Source organism: Myodes glareolus, chromosome 9, assembly GCF_982192425.1.
Source record: "Myodes glareolus chromosome 9, mMyoGla1.1, whole genome shotgun sequence".
NCBI classification, from domain to species: Eukaryota; Metazoa; Chordata; class Mammalia; order Rodentia; family Cricetidae; genus Myodes; species Myodes glareolus.
Window position 1 is genome coordinate 72,359,328 of NC_142034.1, and position 18,974 is coordinate 72,378,301.

At 48.7% G+C, this 18,974-nt stretch overlaps 1 protein-coding gene and 1 pseudogene across 7 annotated transcripts in view; both read left to right on the forward strand.

The window, feature by feature from the left end:
• The window catches only part of Tcf7 (transcription factor 7), a 30,177-nt gene extending 16,009 nt beyond the window's left edge, over window positions 1-14,168 (forward strand). The window contains exons 4-12 of one of the 7 annotated variants that reach the window (XM_087910650.1): window positions 4,250-4,361; window positions 5,237-5,327; window positions 7,117-7,209; window positions 8,303-8,422; window positions 9,251-9,413; window positions 9,523-9,630; window positions 10,126-10,174; window positions 12,409-12,452; window positions 12,578-12,717. In XM_087910650.1, the coding sequence (XP_087766776.1) occupies window positions 4,250-4,361; window positions 5,237-5,327; window positions 7,117-7,209; window positions 8,303-8,422; window positions 9,251-9,413; window positions 9,523-9,630; window positions 10,126-10,174; window positions 12,409-12,431 (759 nt within the window). In that variant the 3' untranslated portion in view covers window positions 12,432-12,452; window positions 12,578-12,717. Of the gene's footprint in view, window positions 1-4,249; window positions 4,362-5,236; window positions 5,328-7,116; window positions 7,210-8,302; window positions 8,423-9,250; window positions 9,414-9,522; window positions 9,631-10,125; window positions 10,175-11,232; window positions 11,306-12,408 lie in introns of all 7 variants that reach the window. The other 6 variants (XM_087910653.1, XM_087910648.1, XM_087910654.1 and 3 more) reach the window with 6 other exon arrangements.
• A 152-nt stretch (window positions 14,169-14,320) lies between these two features.
• LOC146892910 (large ribosomal subunit protein eL31 pseudogene) lies at window positions 14,321-18,542 on the forward strand (annotated as a pseudogene).
• Window positions 18,543-18,974: the final 432 nt, after the last annotated feature.

Here is an 18,974-nt window from a genome sequence, read left to right on the forward strand (position 1 = left end):
GCAGAGGAAGTTTGGAGTCTCGTGAGAGCGGGAAGAGTCATTGAGACAGAGCTGGGCGTCTAGGTAGGACAGGAGCCTGCCAGTGGAGGACAGGGAGATATGGCTAGGGCCTCAGGGGCATGTACCGGCTTTCTCCGTCAGATATGTTTTTGAAGATTATTTTTAGAGTCAGGGGAGCATGGACTCAGCGAAGTGTAAGCTAGTCCAGCTGAAGGAAGAGTGATATAAGCTCCTTTGCACTCCAGCCTCCTGTTCTAGCCATACTAATCACAGGTCTTTGCACTGCAGCAGTTGGCACTGAGTCTAGGTGTGACCTTGTGCTTTGCTTTCCTTACCTGCCAATGGTGATAGTCACCGTGCCTGCAAATGGTAGGTCTGTTCAAGGAGGTGTCTGGTGCTCGGAGCTGTGACTGCTCTGTGGCCTGCACTGGATCAGTAGCGGGTGCTCTTCCCAGCCTCAGACATTCTTTGACCTGGCACATGCAAGGAGCTCGGGGACACATCCTGATATTTGTCCAAGCTCATGGGTCCTGGATGTTCAGGGACGCTTCTTTTGCCTCAGACTCTGCCACAGGGCTTTCTGGAGAGGACCTGTTCTTCCACCCCCATCGAGTTTGGGGCCAGAGGAAACGGCAACTTTCTTCGCTGGGAAAGTGTTGTGGGGCTTAATCACTTGGGGGTTTTTAGAGTCAACCGTCAGAGGCGAGGGAGTTTCTCTGCTGGCGGTGACAGGGGCTCTCAGCAAGCTCACAGCCTTGTGAACAGACCGCTGCGGTCTGCAGGGAAAATGCCGACTGTGTTTATTTTTTACCTGAACCTGCAGGAAGTGGGGGGGCCAGAGGCAGCCTAGCTAGGCCCAAGCTCAACTATTGAGCAGAGAGCCCAGGGGTCCCCCATTTCTACCTTGTGCTGCCTTGCCCTGAGGAGGTATCCAGGCTAGGGCACTAGAGTTGGGGACTTCCCAGAAGATGTCTTTGGGACTGCTGAGGGTGGGTGTGGAGAGTTCTTGAACACCAAGAACACACCAGCAGCAGGAAGGACCACCTCTGTTGGGAGGGAGCTAGTCACCAGGTAGGTAGCAGGCTAGATAACTCTTGGCAGGAATAGCTGAGGCACCCCTGGGGCCCAAGTCTTAGACCATGCTGGTGGGAGCACTGCCAGCACTCGGCAAAGGCAAGGATAGGGATGTGGTGCCTGCTGTAGGGGATACCTGAGTGCAGTTGAGTCCCTGACTCATGCTGTGTGTTTATGTCCCACTGTGCTCTGACACTTGCTGTGTTCTTTCCCTAAGGAGACAAGGGAACTGTGCTGCTGAGGAACTCAGTGCCTGGTGGGGACAGTCAGCCCAACCTGCCTTCTTCTCTTGGAGGCTAGGGACAGTCACCCTCAAGCAGAAGAGGGAGGTGGAGCTCTAGTCCCTGGACTTCCCATGCACAGGCCAAGCCCTGGGCGACCCCACCCTGTCGTCTGGGAAGTCTGGCGCTGAGACAGCCTTGTGCTGAAGCCCTGGAGCGGGACGTTCTCCTAGCTGAAGGGGCAGGGAGCCTTGTGCCAGACAGTTCCCCTGGCTAGCAGCATCAGGCAGGGAAGGGTCTGAGGAGTTGGGTGAAGAGGCAGACTGCACGAACATGAGAAGGACCGGCCAGGCCCATGGTACCTTTCCTGGAGCCCTGGCCTTCAGTGCCTCTGGCTGCTGGTGGCTTCTTTGCCCCTACTCTGCCACCCAGTGCTTCTGCGGTTTGGTTGCAGACTTCTAATTAATGAAGGTTTACCCCAAATACCAGGAAACACTAGTAGACAGGACAGGCCCACCACTCTCAGGACCCACAACCCTGCTCACCACTCCCAGGATCCACAACCCTAGCCTCACTGCCTTGTACACACACACACACACGCACACACGCACGCACGCACGCACGCACGCACGCACAGCAGGCATTGTAGGGTGAGCTGGATCTCTGAGGTTTCTTAGGCCCAGTCCAAGCTGCACTGCAACCTGGGGCTCAGGAAGCACAACTGGGCCTTAGGCAGTGAATGGTGCAGAGCCATATGCCAGGGTCTAAGACTCCCAAAGGAGTGGGGTTACCACAAGGCTGCTGGCTGGCTGGCCCTGTCTTGCAATCCATGAGGATAAAAAAGACTTCAAAGATTGTCAGGAAGCTTCCTATTGTAAAGGGCCTCAGCAAGATTTTTTTTATGAGGTGGGCAGGACTGATTCTCATTCCTGTTTAGGAGGGGAGAAGCGCAGCTCAGGATCCTGGCGTAACAGGATCAGGAAATGGCTAGCAAGCCTAGAGCTTCCAAACTTCCTCCACACCATGGTGTCCTCAGACCTTAGCCCTGGGTAAAATGCTGGGGGACTCTGGGCACGTGCGCAGACACAGTGGAAGGTGGTGCTGTTCTCACACAGCTGTCACCAGGGAAGACTGACGTGATCTGTGTCTGCTGGAACCTGGCTAAGGGGCAGAGAGGAGCAGTGGTCCAGGTGAGAAGCAATGGCTTAGACTGTTGGGAAGGAGGCAGGAAGTGGTTAGGGTCTAGATTTTGAAGGTTGAACTTTAGAACCTGAGAAATTGGACACAGGGTCAGTGTCAAGAATGACTACAAGGTTGTCTGTTCTGAGCAGTCATCAGTTAATGGAAGAACGGGACTTCCAGTAACCGAGGAAGTCCACAGCGTGCAGGCAGAGCCAAAGGCTCTGATTCGAGGGTTGAGGGTGTAGCTCAGAGAGCACTTGCATGAGTATGGAGTTGGGGACATTTTAGGCCTAGAGTTGAGGCACTTACAAACTTATACACAGTGCCCGACATGTGACAGGTAGCCAGTGCCTAACATGTCCACACATTTTACAACTACCCCAGATCGCTCCTCTCCTCCCTTAATGGACATACTATATAGCTCTGGCTGTGGCTGGCCTTGAACTCATTCACTTGCCTCTGCCTCCAGAGTTCTGGGATTAAAGGGGAGCACCAACATACTTAGCTTCCAACATTAGCTCTTGTTTGACTGAGACAGAGGGAAGCCTAGGGAGCCCAAGACTTGAGGGAAGGTGTAGTTGGAATGCAGGGAAAGATGGCAGAGCAGGACTTGTGGAGAGATGTACTGGGGCTGTGTCCAGTTAGACACCGCATGCCCCGGCTACAGTGGGGCTCATACCCAGCCTTCCCTCTGGCTTTTCCTTAGAGCTGCAGTAGCCAAGTAACAAGCAAGGGACCTTTGCCAGGCCTCATTCACTTGCAAGAGGGACACACAAGATCTAAGGGTTGTTCTGAAATGAAGTGCCCACGGCGGGCTTTACCTGCTCTCCCCATGGTTCTGTATGCTGCTTGCTCCAAGATGTCTTGGTTCTTCCTTTCGTGCCATGGTGAGCAGTCGCTTCTGTGTGCTGTCAGCCAGCCGCATTCCCACAGACCAGTTAGTCTGGGTGGAAGCAGAGCCTTGGTTGTAGATGTCCCCAGAACTCTGGCCTGAAGGGCATGTACTGAAGACACTAGGCCTGGCAGCGACTCCCTGTGGCTGGGCAGAGCGTCATCTCTTGGCAGAACCATTTGATTGAAAAGTCCTGCAGCTAAGGAAACCAGAGGAGCTGTGTGTGTGTGTGTGTGTGTGTGTGTACACACAGGCTGTCCCTGGGGGGAGCCAGGTACTACCTGACCTCACCCAAGTTAGGGGCTAAAGGAGATCCCTGCCCTGTGCCAACACATGCAATTAGAAGTGAGGTGGGCCACGCGGTGGTGGTGCACACCTTTAATCCCAGCACTCAGGAGGCAGAGGCAGGAGGATCTCTGAATTCGAGGCCAGCCTGGTCTACAAGAGCTAGTTCCAGGACAGGCACCAAAAAAGCTACAGAGAAACCTTGTCTCAAAGAAAAAAAAAGAAAGAAGTGAGGTGGATAGTCTGGGGGCTGTCGGAGGAAAAGGCTGCAGACAGCCATGGGCTTCATAGAATCTGGGCTGAGGGGGGTGTGGATTTCTGGGACCGGGAGGCCAGGAAGGACTTCTTGAGAGAAGAATCAGTGTCCTGGAAGTCCCAGAAGAGGCTCACTAGGAGGTGGGACAGTCTCCAGGATTGGGACACAGGAAAGCAGTGCCACAGGACACAGGTGTGTAGACTGCCTTCCCCCCATAAGCTTGTGATTTTGACTGCCAGGCTGACCACGGAGCTCACTGAAGTTTCGTGTGCCCCCTACACTCTTGTGTCCCCCATCCCAGAACACTCCATGTTTACCAGCCTCCTGGTCATTTTTCAGCATAACAAGGCTGGCCAGCCCCCACATGGCGTCCCCCAACTTTCTCCACTCTATGAACATTTCAGCAGTCCACACCCCAACCCTGCACCCGCGGACATCAGCCAGAAGCAAGGTATGGGATGGGGTGGGAGAAGTCCATTGAGGTGGGAACTTGTGGCCCACCTGGCTTCTGAGGTCCCATAGGCTGGCCCACATTTTATAATAGTAGATGCTGGGGCTTTGCAAACCCAGGGCCCAAAGAAAATGTCAGAAAGGAACCAGGTGTAGTGGTACACACCACACCTATAATCCAAGTAGTTAGGAAAGCAGAGGCAGGGGATTGAAAGCTTGAGGTCAGCCTGGGTTACACAATGAATTCCAGACATGCCTGGGCTACAAAAACAAGATTCTGCCGTAGAAAGGTTTTTTAAAAAAAGTTAGAAACAGACCGAGTGCATTGCTGCAGCTGTGAAGCTCGAGGCCTTTCTCCCCAGTGAGAAAATGGAAAGTGGTGGTTGTGATGGCTGATTCACCTCAGCCTCAGCCAAAGTCATTCTGAAATCCACCATTGTCAGCTGTGGGAAACCTGCTGACTCAACCTGGGGCTGGGTGGAGCCCTGGCTCTTCAGGCCAGGTTCCTCTAGGCTAAGGAGCTGCCTTCTACCCAAAGAGCCAGGCCATGGTCCTAAGCAGAGGCTCCAAAGATAGAGCAGCAGTGCCTCAGGAATTGGTGAGGTCAGGCCTCATTCCTGAGTGACTCCAAGCTCTGTCCAGCCAGTGTCCGAAGGCAAGTCACTAAGCACCTCTGTCCTTGGTCCCTTTTGCTTTGTCAGAAAGTCCTTGTTATTACCCCAAGACAGTTTTAAACAAACCAGCTGATGTCTGGGCCTCTGGCAAAAGGAAGTGGGATCTTAGAAGCCCCTGTAGAAGCTCCAAGGTACAGTAACTGCTGAATGTCCTAACTTCCCACATGAGGGTGACCTGCTTACTGAGCCCTTTCCCCTACAGGAGTTCACAGGCCGCTGCAGACCCCTGATCTCTCTGGATTTTACTCTCTGACCTCAGGCAGCATGGGACAGCTCCCCCACACTGTGAGCTGGTAAGTGTGGGCCCAGACAAAAGGGGGCACTGTGTCTGCCCTCCCCATGCTCCTCCTTTACCCATTTTATTGAGACCTGAGCTGCCAGCTCTGTACCAGCAGTTTTAGCCTAATCTGCCTCTGAGCTGGCAATTCTTACGACTGCGAGCATCCCCACAGGTAGCTTGGCATACTTCCTCTAGGGAGCTAGGAAAGCTGCTGCTGGTCTCAAGCCTCCAGCTAAATTCTTCAGAAGGTGAGAAAGAAAAGTTGGACATGTGCATGGAGGTGTGTAAAGCTCACCAGGAGAGGGCACTGCCTCTCGGCTGCCTGGTAAGCAGACAGGTAGCTTCCTGGTGGCTTCAGTGATGCTGCTGTAGACACCTGGCAGAACAAACAATATGAGGAACAGGGTCCTTCTGGTCTCTGGTGTTTGCTTGAGCCATACTCCTGACCAGCCTACTGGGAAGGTCTGCTAAGGCTAGACCAGGCCCGACTGTGGACCAGTCTGTTCTCAGCTGGAATTGGGTCTCAACGAGCCACTTGGCCTGCCTTTTACTCATTAACAGTGTAACATGAACAGGTCTCTAGCCAGTAGCAGGAAAGGCCAGACCTTCAGCCTGGGCCTACTGGCCTTGTTGTACTTGCCCATCATCCGTGATCAGCACACTCCTCCATTTCCAGATTGTTTGGACAAAGTTCCATTCCACCCCATGATTACCCCCAGGACCAAGATGGGGGGCTCAGTGCTCAGCCTGATGGTGCCAGGCCAATGCTCTGAACAGGCAACTCCCTGGACAGCTCCTAAGTCCCCTAGGCTGAAGCTCCAAAGACCAGGAAGTCTGAGCCTTGAGAGGATATTCACCAACTGAGCCTCTAGAGAAAGGGTATAGGCCCAGGGAAGGAAAGCTCTATGATCTTAGCTGCTGCCAGGTGAGACTTGGGACAGTTTCACCTTCTGCACTGGGTCCTGTGTGTGCCGGGAAGGAATCTGAGGGCCAGAGAAACACTGCTGGAGCTGACTGTGACCTTAGGTCCCTGCCCTTTCAGAACAAAGTCTGTTTAGTGGACAACCAGGCAAGAAGTCAACAGTTATGGGGCACTGTTAACTGTCTTGACTTGGAACTAAAGGAGCCCAGAGAGGCACCTCACTCACCTTGGGACTCCTAGGCTTTTGAGTTGAAGCAGCTGAAGAGATGACTAAGCAGTTAAGAGCACTGGCTTCTCTTCCAGAGGACCAAGGTTTGGGTTCCAGCACCCATATGGTGGATCCAGGGGATCCAGTTCCATCTTCAGACCTCCTAGAGCACCAGGCATACATGTGATGCACAGACATACATGTAGGCAAAACAATCATACATGTTAAAAAAAAATAAACATAATGAGTTGAAGCGAGCAGATCAGGACAGAAGAGCAATTCAGACAGTGTTAACAGAGGGGTCACAGATACCAGCTTCTGGAAGGCTGCCATTTCTAACCATTAAGAACTAGGGAAGGGCTGGAGAGATGGCTCAGCGGTTAAGAGCATTGCTTGCTCTTCCAAAGGTCCTGAGTTCAATTCCCAGCAACCACATGGTGGCTTACAACCATCTGAAATAAGATCTGATGCCCTCTTCTGGCCTGCAGGCAGACACACAGACAGAATATTGTATACATAATAAATAAATATATGTTAAAAAAAAAAAGAAGAACCAGGGAAGACTGGCAGATGCATGCAGCACTATATGAGTCCCACCACACAAGGTACAGAAGTCCTTCCCCATGTCTGGCTAGCAGTCAGACGGCTAACAGCTGTCTCTCCCAACCACAGGCCCAGCCCTCCTCTCTACCCCTTGTCCCCTTCCTGCGGATATAGACAGCACTTCCCTGCCCCCACTGCAGCCCCTGGCGCCCCCTATCCCAGGTGAGTCCCCTATCCCTGCAGCCAGGCTCCTGCTTCCTGTTGCCCAGGCTTCAGTGCCCACACAGGGCTATGTTCAGGCCAGTGCTTACCCTGTGTTAGTTGTTTGTCCATCTGTCTGTCTGTAACCTTGGAGTCCCATGCTGCTCTGTACCTGAAGATACAACTAGAAGTCTTAGTTCAAGCGACACTGAACAGAGCGTCCCAGAACAACCAGGACAGCAGTGCATATGTGGTTAACTCAGCTCTATTGCTCAGCCTGCTGGGGTATCTGTGAGCTCTGCCCAAGCCAAGGCAGTACCTTGAAGGTTGTGTCCCTAGCCTCTGTCCTTCAGAGCCTGCCTGCTCAGGGTTCTTACATCTGGTAAGCAGCAAAGGTCAGAGTAGTCTCTACACAACAAGAGGAAAGAGGTGTGTGTGTTGGTGGCGGGGAGGCCCCCCTTCATTTGGCTCATTCTCCTAGTGGCAGACCCACTGTCAGGCATGTTATGGCAAGGCATTCAGCAGCCCATGGTAAGACGTAAAGATCTAGCACCAAAAGCTGAATGGGCCAGCTGGACTGAAGATAAGCCCCAAGAAGACCCCAATCCAGCATGATGGAGTCAGAGAGGCTTATGGGAAGGCAGTTCCTAAGAAAGGTGGACTGGGAGGCTGGGGCTAGCTGGGAAAAGGAGAGCAGGAAGATGGAATGAAAGATGCAGTTAGGGGTGCTAAGGTAGGGTTTTAAAAGCCCTAAGCAGGAGCTTGAGGTTTATTCTGTTTATTCTAGTGTCAGGGAGACTTGAGCTGGAGTGGGCTAGCAGCATTCCTTTAAAAAGTCAGTCTATTGTGTGGAGAGGAGCCCGGAGGAGCACAGTGGGACAGCAGAGAGGCACACAGGCTCCTGAGCATGTGGATAGGGACAGGATTGATGACCACTTGAATAGCACATATGTGGGTCTTCTGCAGTGTCTGTGCATACATATCTGTGTACCCTGTGTCCAGGCCAGTGAGTATAAGGTATCTGTCAATTGTGTCCTCTGTGCAGAGACCTCCATACATGTTCAAAGTCTAGCCCAAATTTCTGGTTTAGTGTTGCCTTTCCTCCTACCTCCAGGTTCACCCACCCGTCCTTGATGCTGGGATCTGGTGTACCTGGACACCCAGCAGCCATCCCTCATCCGGCCATTGTACCCTCCTCAGGGAAGCAGGAGCTGCAGCCATATGACCGAAGCCTGTGAGTTAAAACACAGGCAGGGAGGAGGGGACAAGAAGGTGTGAGCCGGGCAGGTGAGCAGAGTGGTTTGGTCAGCCAGGATGTACAAGCCTCGTATCAGGTTCAAGGTCTTCTTCCTGGCATCTTAAAGGACTGCCTGGAGGGCCCTGCCAAGCTGTCCTATGGCTCTGTCACTGACCATTGCTGTGCTTCATAGTCTTCAAAACAAGAGTAGGTGGGGAAGGGATAAGGAACAAAACTCTTGTTTGAGCCAAGAAGGGAAGGGTGAGTCTCTGTGGTTTTCCCACTTGGCTGTGGTATTCTTGAAAGGAACAATTACGTTCTCTGCTTACTAATGTGGGGCAGTTAGAAGATTCTACTTAGAAACCGCTACATAAAGAGTGGTGGAGGGGACTGGAGAGATGGCTCAGAGGTTAAGAGCATTGCCTGCTCTTCCAAAGGTCCTGAGTTCAATTCCCAGCAACCACATGGTGGCTCACAACCATCTGTAATGGGGTTTGGTGCCCTCTTCTGGCCTACAGGCATACACACAGACAGAATATTGTATACATAATAAATCAATAAATATTTAAAAAAAAAAAAGAGTGGAGGAGCTGGGTAGTCGTGGCACATGCCTTTAATGCCAGCATTTGGGAGGCACATCTCTGGGTTCAATGCCAGCTTGGTCTACATAGTGAGTTCCAGGATGGTCAGGGCTACACAGAGAAACCTTGTCTCAAAAAACCAAAAGAAGCAGAGGGAAAATTGGTGGCATTAGGTAATGGTCACTGCCAGGGCAGGGGAGGGGTGGTTTCTTTCCAAGTAATGTAATTTGATTGTGCACCCCAGGAAAACACAGGCAGAACCCAAGGCAGAGAAGGAGGCTAAGAAGCCAACCATCAAAAAACCCCTCAATGCCTTCATGCTTTACATGAAGGAGATGAGAGCCAAGGTCATTGCAGAGTGTACACTCAAGGAAAGCGCTGCCATCAACCAGATCCTGGGTCGCAGGGTGAGGCCATGGGCAAGTGGGCTGGCAGGGATTGCCCCCAGTCGCTTTCACCCTGGTACAACTTTCTAACTCTCTGGTGCATTCCATCCACCCTGCTTCCTTGTTGCAGTGGCATGCACTATCTCGAGAAGAGCAGGCCAAGTACTATGAACTGGCTCGCAAGGAAAGGCAGCTGCACATGCAGCTATATCCAGGCTGGTCAGCGCGGGATAACTACGTGAGTGGCCAGCAGTACACCACAGGGGAGCGGGGGATACCTTTGAGATACTGTACCCAAGGCAACAACCTCAATGTGGGAAGGGGAATTTTTTTTTTTTTTTTTGTCTTGATGGTACAGGCAAAGTAACAGAGAGAGCCCAAGACCTCCCTTGGCTATTCAGAAGAGGAGAGAAAGCTGAAGCGACTTCCTCTAATGGCAGTTCTCCACTCCAGAGTACATTCATTTGTATGACTGCTGCCTAATATCTGATTTGGCCATGTGAGAAGGGGAAAGAAGGGGCCTAGAAATCCCTCCTGTACTCAAAGGGGAGATCAGTTTGAGAGAGGGAAAGACTTCTAAATGTACCCTATCTACAGTAGCCATGCAAGAACTACAGCCAAGGAAGAGGAGCCCCAATATAAGAGACCTATTGACCTGAAATCTCAAAGGCAATAGGCTGCAGATATCCCAATGTCCACCTCCTAGAACCAACCATCTCTCTTGTTCCTACAGGGAAAGAAGAAGAGGCGATCAAGGGAAAAGCATCAAGAATCCACCACAGGTGAGGCCTTGCTTGCTTCAGTAGTAATAGAGGTGTCTCTCTCCACATTCCTATTGTAAGAGCAGCCTCCTCTGGCCCAGAGGGTGGGGTGGAACACTCAGCCAGGAACCTTCAGGGCCTGAGCCCTCTGCAAACAACTCTGCATCTCTGAAGTCTAATTCTATGCAAGTTTTAACTGTATCCTAGGAACAGACCAGCAGAAGCCAACTCGATAGTGATACAACCCTATGCCACCTTTGCCAGCCCTGCTCGCAGCTAGGTTCCACCAGAGAAACTGATTATGAACTGATTATATGGTTCCATGTCTACAGCAAAAATGTCAGCCAGGACCCAATAGTAGTCACAGAGCCTGCTGATAGGTACCTGGTGATTTCTCCATCACTAGTTCCCATTTCTCCTGGCAGTGTAAAGTGCTGCAGAGAGCCCAGATAAGCCATCCTGCCGCATGCCTCATTCTTGTCCCCAACTCTGATTTAGATGACAGTCTGACATTCTCAGCTGTGTTGCCCCAAACAGGAAAGCCGGAGCCTAGGATTGGGACAGGACAGGAAAAAAGTCCTCTTGTCCTTTGTCTCAGGATAGGAACAGGTTCTTCTTTCCATCTGTAAGTGTGGAATATTAGGTATAAATATGCTATACCTTTAGTCTTATTAGGAATATGGACCAGAGGGAGATGGGGTATTGACAGCAGTGAGGAAAAACTGCATTAAAACATGCAGGTAGTTAGAAGGGAACAGACAGCCCCAACATAGAAAATGCAGAAGTCATGCTAGAAGGGTCAGTCAAGGGAAGGTAGCATGAGGACTTCATCCACACTCCATTCTTCCACTGACTCTTGCCCAGCTGGGTGACTGCCTTTTCTCATACCTTGCTCTGGGTCCTAAGGCTTCCTCTGGAGCCAGCTGTGCCATGGAGAGGTCCATCTGCCTGTGGGGGCTATGGGGTGTCTGTAACTGGCTAACACTGATGTTACCTCTTCTTTCTGGGCCCTGTTCTGCCCTGCTGCCTGCCTGCTCGCCCTCTGCCCTGTTCTGCCCCTCTGGCATGGCTGTGAGCAGACCCTGGCTCGCCTAAGAAATGTCGTGCTCGCTTTGGCCTCAACCAGCAGACGGATTGGTGTGGTCCGTGCAGGTGGGTTTGTCCCCACCATCATTCTCCCTTTGCTTCAAGCTGCTTCCCTTATTGCACATGTTCTGCCGGGTCTGCAGCCCTCCTTTGTCCCTCAGTCTCCTAGCAAGCCCTGTAGAGAAGGAAACCCACACCTTCCTAGAATATGTCTGACCACTGAACACAGACTGTGGAGATGACTAGTCAAGGTGGAACAAGCAGAGAGGGAAAGACAGCATTCTAAGGAAAGAAAGACATACACAAGTGGGTGGCTTGGGTACTAGCCAGGTTTACCAGGTCCTTAGAAAACAAATCTGTCAAACTCAGGTGGCCTGAGCCTCTCAGAGTGATTAAGGTCCACAGACTCCTCTCATTTCCTTAAAATGAAATCCCTGCCTAAGAAAAGCAAGATGATGGTATCAGAGACTTCTGGAGATAGTATGATGACCAGGAAGCTCTGTGTGATTTGCCATCTTGTACCTGTTAACACTGAAAAGGTTATAGAGGCTAGTGGGAGAGAGATATCATAGGGCAAAGAGAAAAGAAATATGGCGTGTGTGTGTGTGTGTGTGCACGCGCGCACGCACATGCTCACAACGGAGATTCCATCCCTAGAAGAGGTCCTATACCATCCATTTGTGCTGTTCAAGACAAACTATGGCTAGGGACTGGTATATACCTGTAACCCTAGCACTCAGGAGGCAGAGGCAAGCCAGTCAGCACTACACTGGGAGAACCTGTCTAAAGAGCAAACTGCCAACTGCCCAGAGAGCTACAGTTGTAAGTAGGCAACAGTCACCATGCACTTCTTCCCACTACCCTGGCTGTGAGAACCAAGATTGTCCACAAGCATCACAGTTCCTTGACTCCTAATCCCTGCAAGATCAAGGACCCAAACGAAGATAGTTCTCCTGGAAAATAGGAGGCCCACCCACAAAAGGTTCCACTTGCCACCTTGTGGCTGTTCTACATAATTGCACTCATCCTCGAGCTGAGCCAGGTGGGGCTGAAGGAATGGGCATAGTTTCTGGGCCTTGGAGAGAGGACAAAGTGGTTAGCCAGGCCAGTTCAAGGACAGCCATTTTCTGGTTGTGGTGTGTGACTATGGATTCACCCTCTGTTTACAGATAACTCTCTTCACTATTCCTAGGAGGAAAAAGAAATGCATTCGGTACTTACCCGGAGAAGGCCGCTGCCCCAGCCCCGTTCCTTCCGATGACAGTGCTCTAGGCTGTCCCAGCTCCCCAGCTCCCCAGGACTCACCCTCTTACCTTCTGCTGCCCCACTTCCCCACAGAACTGCTTGCTAGCCCAGTGGAGCCAGCACCAACATTCTCAGGTCACTCTGCAGCTGTCACTCTTCCAGCTCCTGAGTCCCCAAAGACCCTCCACAGCACCCTCCAGAATACACAAGTACAGCAACAGGAACCTCAGAGGCAGGCAGCCTAGCACACACAGGACACCTGGCTTGCTCCATGGGCCCACCCCTAACTCAAGAGGCAACAAGACCAGATCACAGAACTGGTTAGGGGTCCTCTCCAGGTGCTGAAGATTTCAAAGGCTGCTTAAACTACTCCCTGAACTGGAGGCCATCAAGTCATGTGGTAGGGATCACATCTGTGCAGCTGTTTCGTCTCCCGAAGGGCATCCTGGTACCTATGGTAGCCATACCTTTTCTTTTTGTCATGCCTTGCTAGCTGGATGCCCCTACAGTTTTTTGGTTTGTTTTTTTTTTTTTTTTGCTTGTTTGTTTTTGTTTTTTCTGCAGGTCAGATGAGCTGGACTGACTGAGTTCAGCTGCCTTTTCTACAAATGTCTGTCTGCCACACCTCCATGCCAATACTTCTTGGACCAAGAATACCTGCTTTATCACACAAGATGACTTTGTGGTTGGTCACCAGCCACAAAAGTCTAAATAACGCTTCTCTCTTAAGGAGCAGAGAAGCTCTGTTTACAAAGAACAGCTGCTGTTTGTAAGCTGGGCCAGGGGAAGCTTCTTACTATCTTCCCAGGAGCTTGCAAGAGGAGGAAATGGGATAGGTTAGGTTTAAGGTCTTTCAACCTAGGCAACAAAATAACACCAACCCTACCTACTGGTGGACAGTACTCAGCTTTAATTAGAATGACTTGGAAATCTTTCCTGAGAAACTCACCAGCCTTAGAAACTACAGTCAATAAACTGAAGTTGGCTTAAATCCAGTGTGCACCTTCCCAGTGCCATTTCCAGGCTCATCTGTGTCAGCTGAGTCACAGCTCCTGGGTAGCCGTGAGAGGGCAAATCCCAAATCCCCCACCCGCCAGAGCCCATCTTTCAGCATTTAGAACTGGCCAGCTTCAGTCTCTCCGAGGCTGCAGGAAGGAGGAGATCTGTGACAACTAAAGCAAGGAGTTCATAAATCCTCTTGTGGTGGGCATGGTTCTTTGCCACGTTCTAGAAACCCTTTGAGCCAAACTTAACCCTGAGCCTTGAAAAACAAGTTTTTTTGTTTAACTTTTTTTTTTAAATTCTTTTCACTGTATATAGCCTGAATCCAAAGAAAAGGGGCTACCAATGTATTCAACACACCTTTAAAAAAAAAAGCGCCTTAGTTCCTACTTTAACCACTGGTTTCTCAATCCAAAGATCATGTTTCTAGTGTAGTGTGTTACAAGTGTTGAAAAGATTGCTGGAATGTGGTGGTTCACACCTCTAATTCCAATACTTGGGAGGTAAAGGCAGGTGGATCTCTCTGAGTTCCAGGACAGCCAGGGTTGTATAGAGACCTTGTCTCAAAAAAGAGAAAAAACCTGATGTAGTATCCCAAATATTTTTGTATTAATGCGTTATCATAGAAAAACTTTTTTAAGCAAGAGAATAAAGATACTTTTTACTGGGTTTGTTTTTCAAAGCCTGACTGAGTAGTAAGCTGATTCAATTAACAGTGCCTTCCTAATGCTCCTTTTCTTCTTAGCTGTCACCAAACATGGAATGTATTCCCTGTGTGTACAAAGACCCCAAGACTACTAAGCTGCAAAAATCAAAAATCACTCTCAGCATCTCCTACAGGGGCTTGGCCCTGATCACCACAGCTAATCTCACTTTCCAAGCTCTACTCTTAATCCTTTGACATTACAATCAAGGCAGGCCTACTCCCCAGTACCTCTGCACACCAGTGGGTTGCCATCCAGACACTGGAAAGTCCAACCTGAAATGTATTCTGAATCTGTTTTCCTCTAAGGGCAGAGAAAAAAGATACCCCATGCTGGGAAATAAGGGAAATAAGCAATCCACTGACTTTTTAAAAATACTTACTTTTACATATGAATGTGTTATCTGCATGTATGTCTTAATGCCAGAAGAGGGAGGGCATCGGATCTCACTATGGATAGTTATGACACACCATGTGGTTGCTGGGAATTGAATTCAGGACATCTGCAAGAGCAGCCAATATATTCTTAACCACAGAGCTATCTCTCCAGCTCCCTATACACAGTCTACTTACAAGGACTGCCTATTAAGGCACCTTTAAGCATTTTCTCCCAGTTTTATATAAGACCTCTGAAGTCTGAATAACTACATCCAAGTCCTACCATGTTAAAGTATACTGTGCTGCTAACTTCTAGAGCTTTATCATGAATGTAAATGATACCAACACCACCTCAGGTCAACCATTAGATAAAAAATTTTCAAGGACAGCCACCAGACCATTATCCTGAATTGCAGCTTTCAGTTCACGAACCGTCATTTGGATTTACATCCCAAAGTATATAGACCACTAGAAACTGCAGTCCTGGACTTTCACCTCTTTTTGGGAGGATACTAAAAATGACCAGCCAATCTTTAGACACCTGTCCCATTTTAAAGAATTTTACTCTGGCTGTGGGCCCAGTTCCTCCCCGCCCCCTCACCTGGGTGCGAGAGCAAACTACATCCTTACTAGGTACAAATTGGTATTTTTGTTTTTGATCTCGTGTGTCCTTTAGAGTACACTGGATACACGAACAATACACTCTTTGTAGGGTGCAGGGCTGGTATGTGTGGTGGCAGGACACATTGGCAACTTTGTTAGGATCAGAACAACTCTTTAGAAAAACAGACTCCAAACAAAATCTGAATCCTCCCAAATCACAACACTACATTCCTGAGACCTGAAGAGGTCTTCCTGTGCCTGCCAGTTAGAAGGCACAAGTTTCCCTCTTTTCCAAGCTCAATGACAACTCTCTGAGCTACAACTGTATCTAAAGTTCCTTTTGGCTGTGAAAGTAGACTCTAAAATACTGCCTATCTCTGTCCAGGGAACAATGAATAGTAATAGATAGAAAGGCTTAGCCTAAATAAAGAGAAACGGGATGGCACTTTACATTCTGTTCTTTCCTGCATCTGTTCCAAGGAAAACAGAAGGGGCAAGAACTGCAAAGCCGTATCAAATCCTACTTGCCAGGCCAATGTGTCAAAGAATTTAATTAAGATGTCAAATTAATTACATAAAGCTGAGCTGGCTTTTCCCTGTAGTTAGAAAGGCTATCTAAGTTTTCTTGAGTCTCTTCAGAGCTTTCCTGATGTCCCCCTGGGGTTCCAGTCCTGTAATCCAGTACTTGGGTGGTGAACACAGAAAACAGTGATAACACACTGAGTTGGAGTCTACCTTGGATACACGAGGGAGAGGCAGATAGGATGAAGGGAAACTTTCAGGTTTTTAGAGTTTAGCAAGTCTGTAATACCAGCATTTCATAGGACTCAAAGTTTTAAGTCCAGCTTCATGTACAGAGTGAGACCCTATCTCAAAAAGTGTGGCCAGCTCAGTGAGTAAAGAAGTGTTTGCTGCCAAGGATGATGACCTGAGCTTGATTCGGTTAGAAATGATCCTCCCAAATTATCCTCTGACCTTCATGAGTCCCCTCATGTTTGTATATGTACACATATACAATTATAGATGTAACATTAAAAACTGATAGATTACATTGTCACAGGAGTTTGCAGCATTAAAAAGCATTGCATTTTAGTGGCAGCTATGTACTTTATATGGGTACAGTCAACCTGACATTAAGTTCTACCTGGCAGTAACCAATCTGCCAAACACCTTTCTCTTTGCTATTAAAATAACAAGCATTTATCTTTAATCCCAGCACTTGGGAGGCAGAGGCAGGCCTAAGTTTGAGGCCAGCACGGTCTACAAAGCGAGTGCCAGGATAGGCTCCAAATCTACACAGAGAAACCTGGTCTTGAACCCCCCCCCACTTACCCCCCAAAAAGCAGTTTTCTAATTAAGCCTGAAAGTTAATCAAGAATCTTGATATGCCTTGTGGTGGTGGCGCACACCTTTAATCCCAGCACTTGGGAGGCGGAGGCAGGCAGATCTCTGTGAATTCGAGGCCAGCCTGGTCTACAAGAACTAATTCCAGGACAGGCTCCAAAGATACAGAGAAACCCTTTCTTGAAAAAAAACAAAACAAAAAAACCTTGATGTTCTTGGTTCCTGGTTTGGGGGCTGTAGCTCCATTGGTAGAGGGCTCACCTGACATACACAAAACCCCTGGGTTCAAATACCAAGGCCATGAGCTTCCCTTTGTTGTCATTCTGTGCCTAACTCATGTACTTTGTGGGATTTTTCACTTCTGATCCTTATACAGGAATGCATGGAACAGTACTCCAAATTTTGGATCAACTATCATTAAAAAAAAAAAAAAGGCCAAAATCACAGATAACCTTTTTAACTTGTTCAGGGCCATGCACATGCAGGCTCGAAGTAGTGGAGGCAAGACTCCAGTGTCAAGTACCACTTCAGGCCAATGTTAGAAAAAGGAAGGAAAAGCCAGGCAGTGGTGGTGCACACCTTTAATCCTAGCACTCAGAAGGTAGAGGCAGGCGGATCTCTGAGTTCAGCAGTGTCTACAGAGCAAGTTCCAGGACAGTCAGGGCTACACAGAGAAAAAAAACCAAAAAGAATAGAAATCCTACTGAGACTTTTAGGCAGTTAAGAGCTCAGCTCCTTGGTAGATGGGAAGTCTGATACAAGTCAATATATTATATAGTGAGACTGATATCTAAGACAGAGAACAAGTAAGAAAGAAAACTTTTTAGGTTATAGTTTTCAAAAAGCCAAAGAGAGAACACAAACCCATTTTCTCTACTCGCTCCATCTTTGGAATACAGATAATGTCCTTACCCCTGCCCTCACAATTCCTGGGTTTACTAATTTACAAAGCAACAAAGAATGAAGTCAGGTGATGTAAACCACCCCCATTCCAGTCACTGGAGATGCCAGGGTTAAGACTGCTATGTCCAGGGGGCTGGAGAGATGGCTCAGTGGTTAAGAGCATTGCCTGCTCTTCCAAAGGTCTTGAGTTCAATTCCCAGCAACCATATGGTGGCTCACAACCATCTGTAATGAGATCTGGTGCCCTCTCTGGCCTGCAGGCACACATGTATTCAGATATTGAATGCATAATAAATGAATAAATATTTAAAAAAAAAAGACTGCTATGTCCATGATCAGCTTGGGCCACACATCAAGACCTGCCATTTGTCCCTCTTGTCTCAAAAAAGGCTCATAGACAGGCTAGTAGTTGACACTTGCTTTATAAACATAGTATATATCAGCAATCCTAGAGCTTTAGTGAAGACTTGGGCTTTTCCTGACACAAGCAGGACTGCTGGGTAAATGTGCTTACTATAATAATAACTGGCAAGTGAGACACTTCTGGCAACACTGAATGTTGTTACCTTCCTCACTGAACCAACACAATGGGGGGGGCATATTTCTTAAGAATAATCACAGGGAACAATGCTGTTTCTAAAAGAATTCCAGCCAACTTGGGCCCGGCAGAATGGCTCCCGCAAAGAAGGGTGGCGAGAAGAAGGGCCGTTCTGCCATCAACGAGGTGGTGACCCGAGAGTACACCATCAACATTCACAAGCACATCCATGGCGTGGGCTTCAAGAAGTGTGCACTCAAAGAAATCCGGAAATTTGCCATGAAGGAGATGGGGACTCCGCATGTACGGATTGATACCAGGCTCAAAATAAAGCTGTCTGGGCCAAAGGAATAAAGAATGTCCCATACCGTATCCGGGTACATTTGTCCAGAAAACGTAATGAGGATGAGGATTCGCCAAACAAACTCTACACATTGGTAACTTATGTGCCTGTTACCACATTCAAAAATCTACAGTCAGTCAATGTGGATGAGAACTAACCTACTGAATCTCAAATAAAGTTGGAGAGTTGCCTTCAAAAAAAAAAAAAAAAAAAAGAATTCCAGATAATAAATATCTTAAACTTTTTGGTCTGCTTTTTTTTCACAGATAGTGTGTGTGTGTGTGTGTGTGCGCGTGCATGCAAGTGGCAGTGCAGGACTTGGTTTTCTCCATCTTGTGAGTTCTTGGGGATCAAACTCAGGTCAACAAGCTTGGCAGCAACTGCTTTCATCTACTCAGACAATATATTTTTATTTATTTTTGTTTTTTCAAGGCAGGGTTTCTGCGTGTAGTCTTTGCTATCCCAGAACTCGCTATGTAGACCAGGCTGGCCTCAAACTCAGAGATCCACCTCTGCCTTTTATCACCACTGCCCAGCTATATTTTTATATTTTAACAAAGGTTTCAAATTCAAATCAAAGAGTATCTTACACTAAAGAAGACAGAACCAGTCTGAAACAGGATTATGACATTCATTATAGCTTTCTCTGTGTAGAAAACAAATGAGAAGGGGCAGG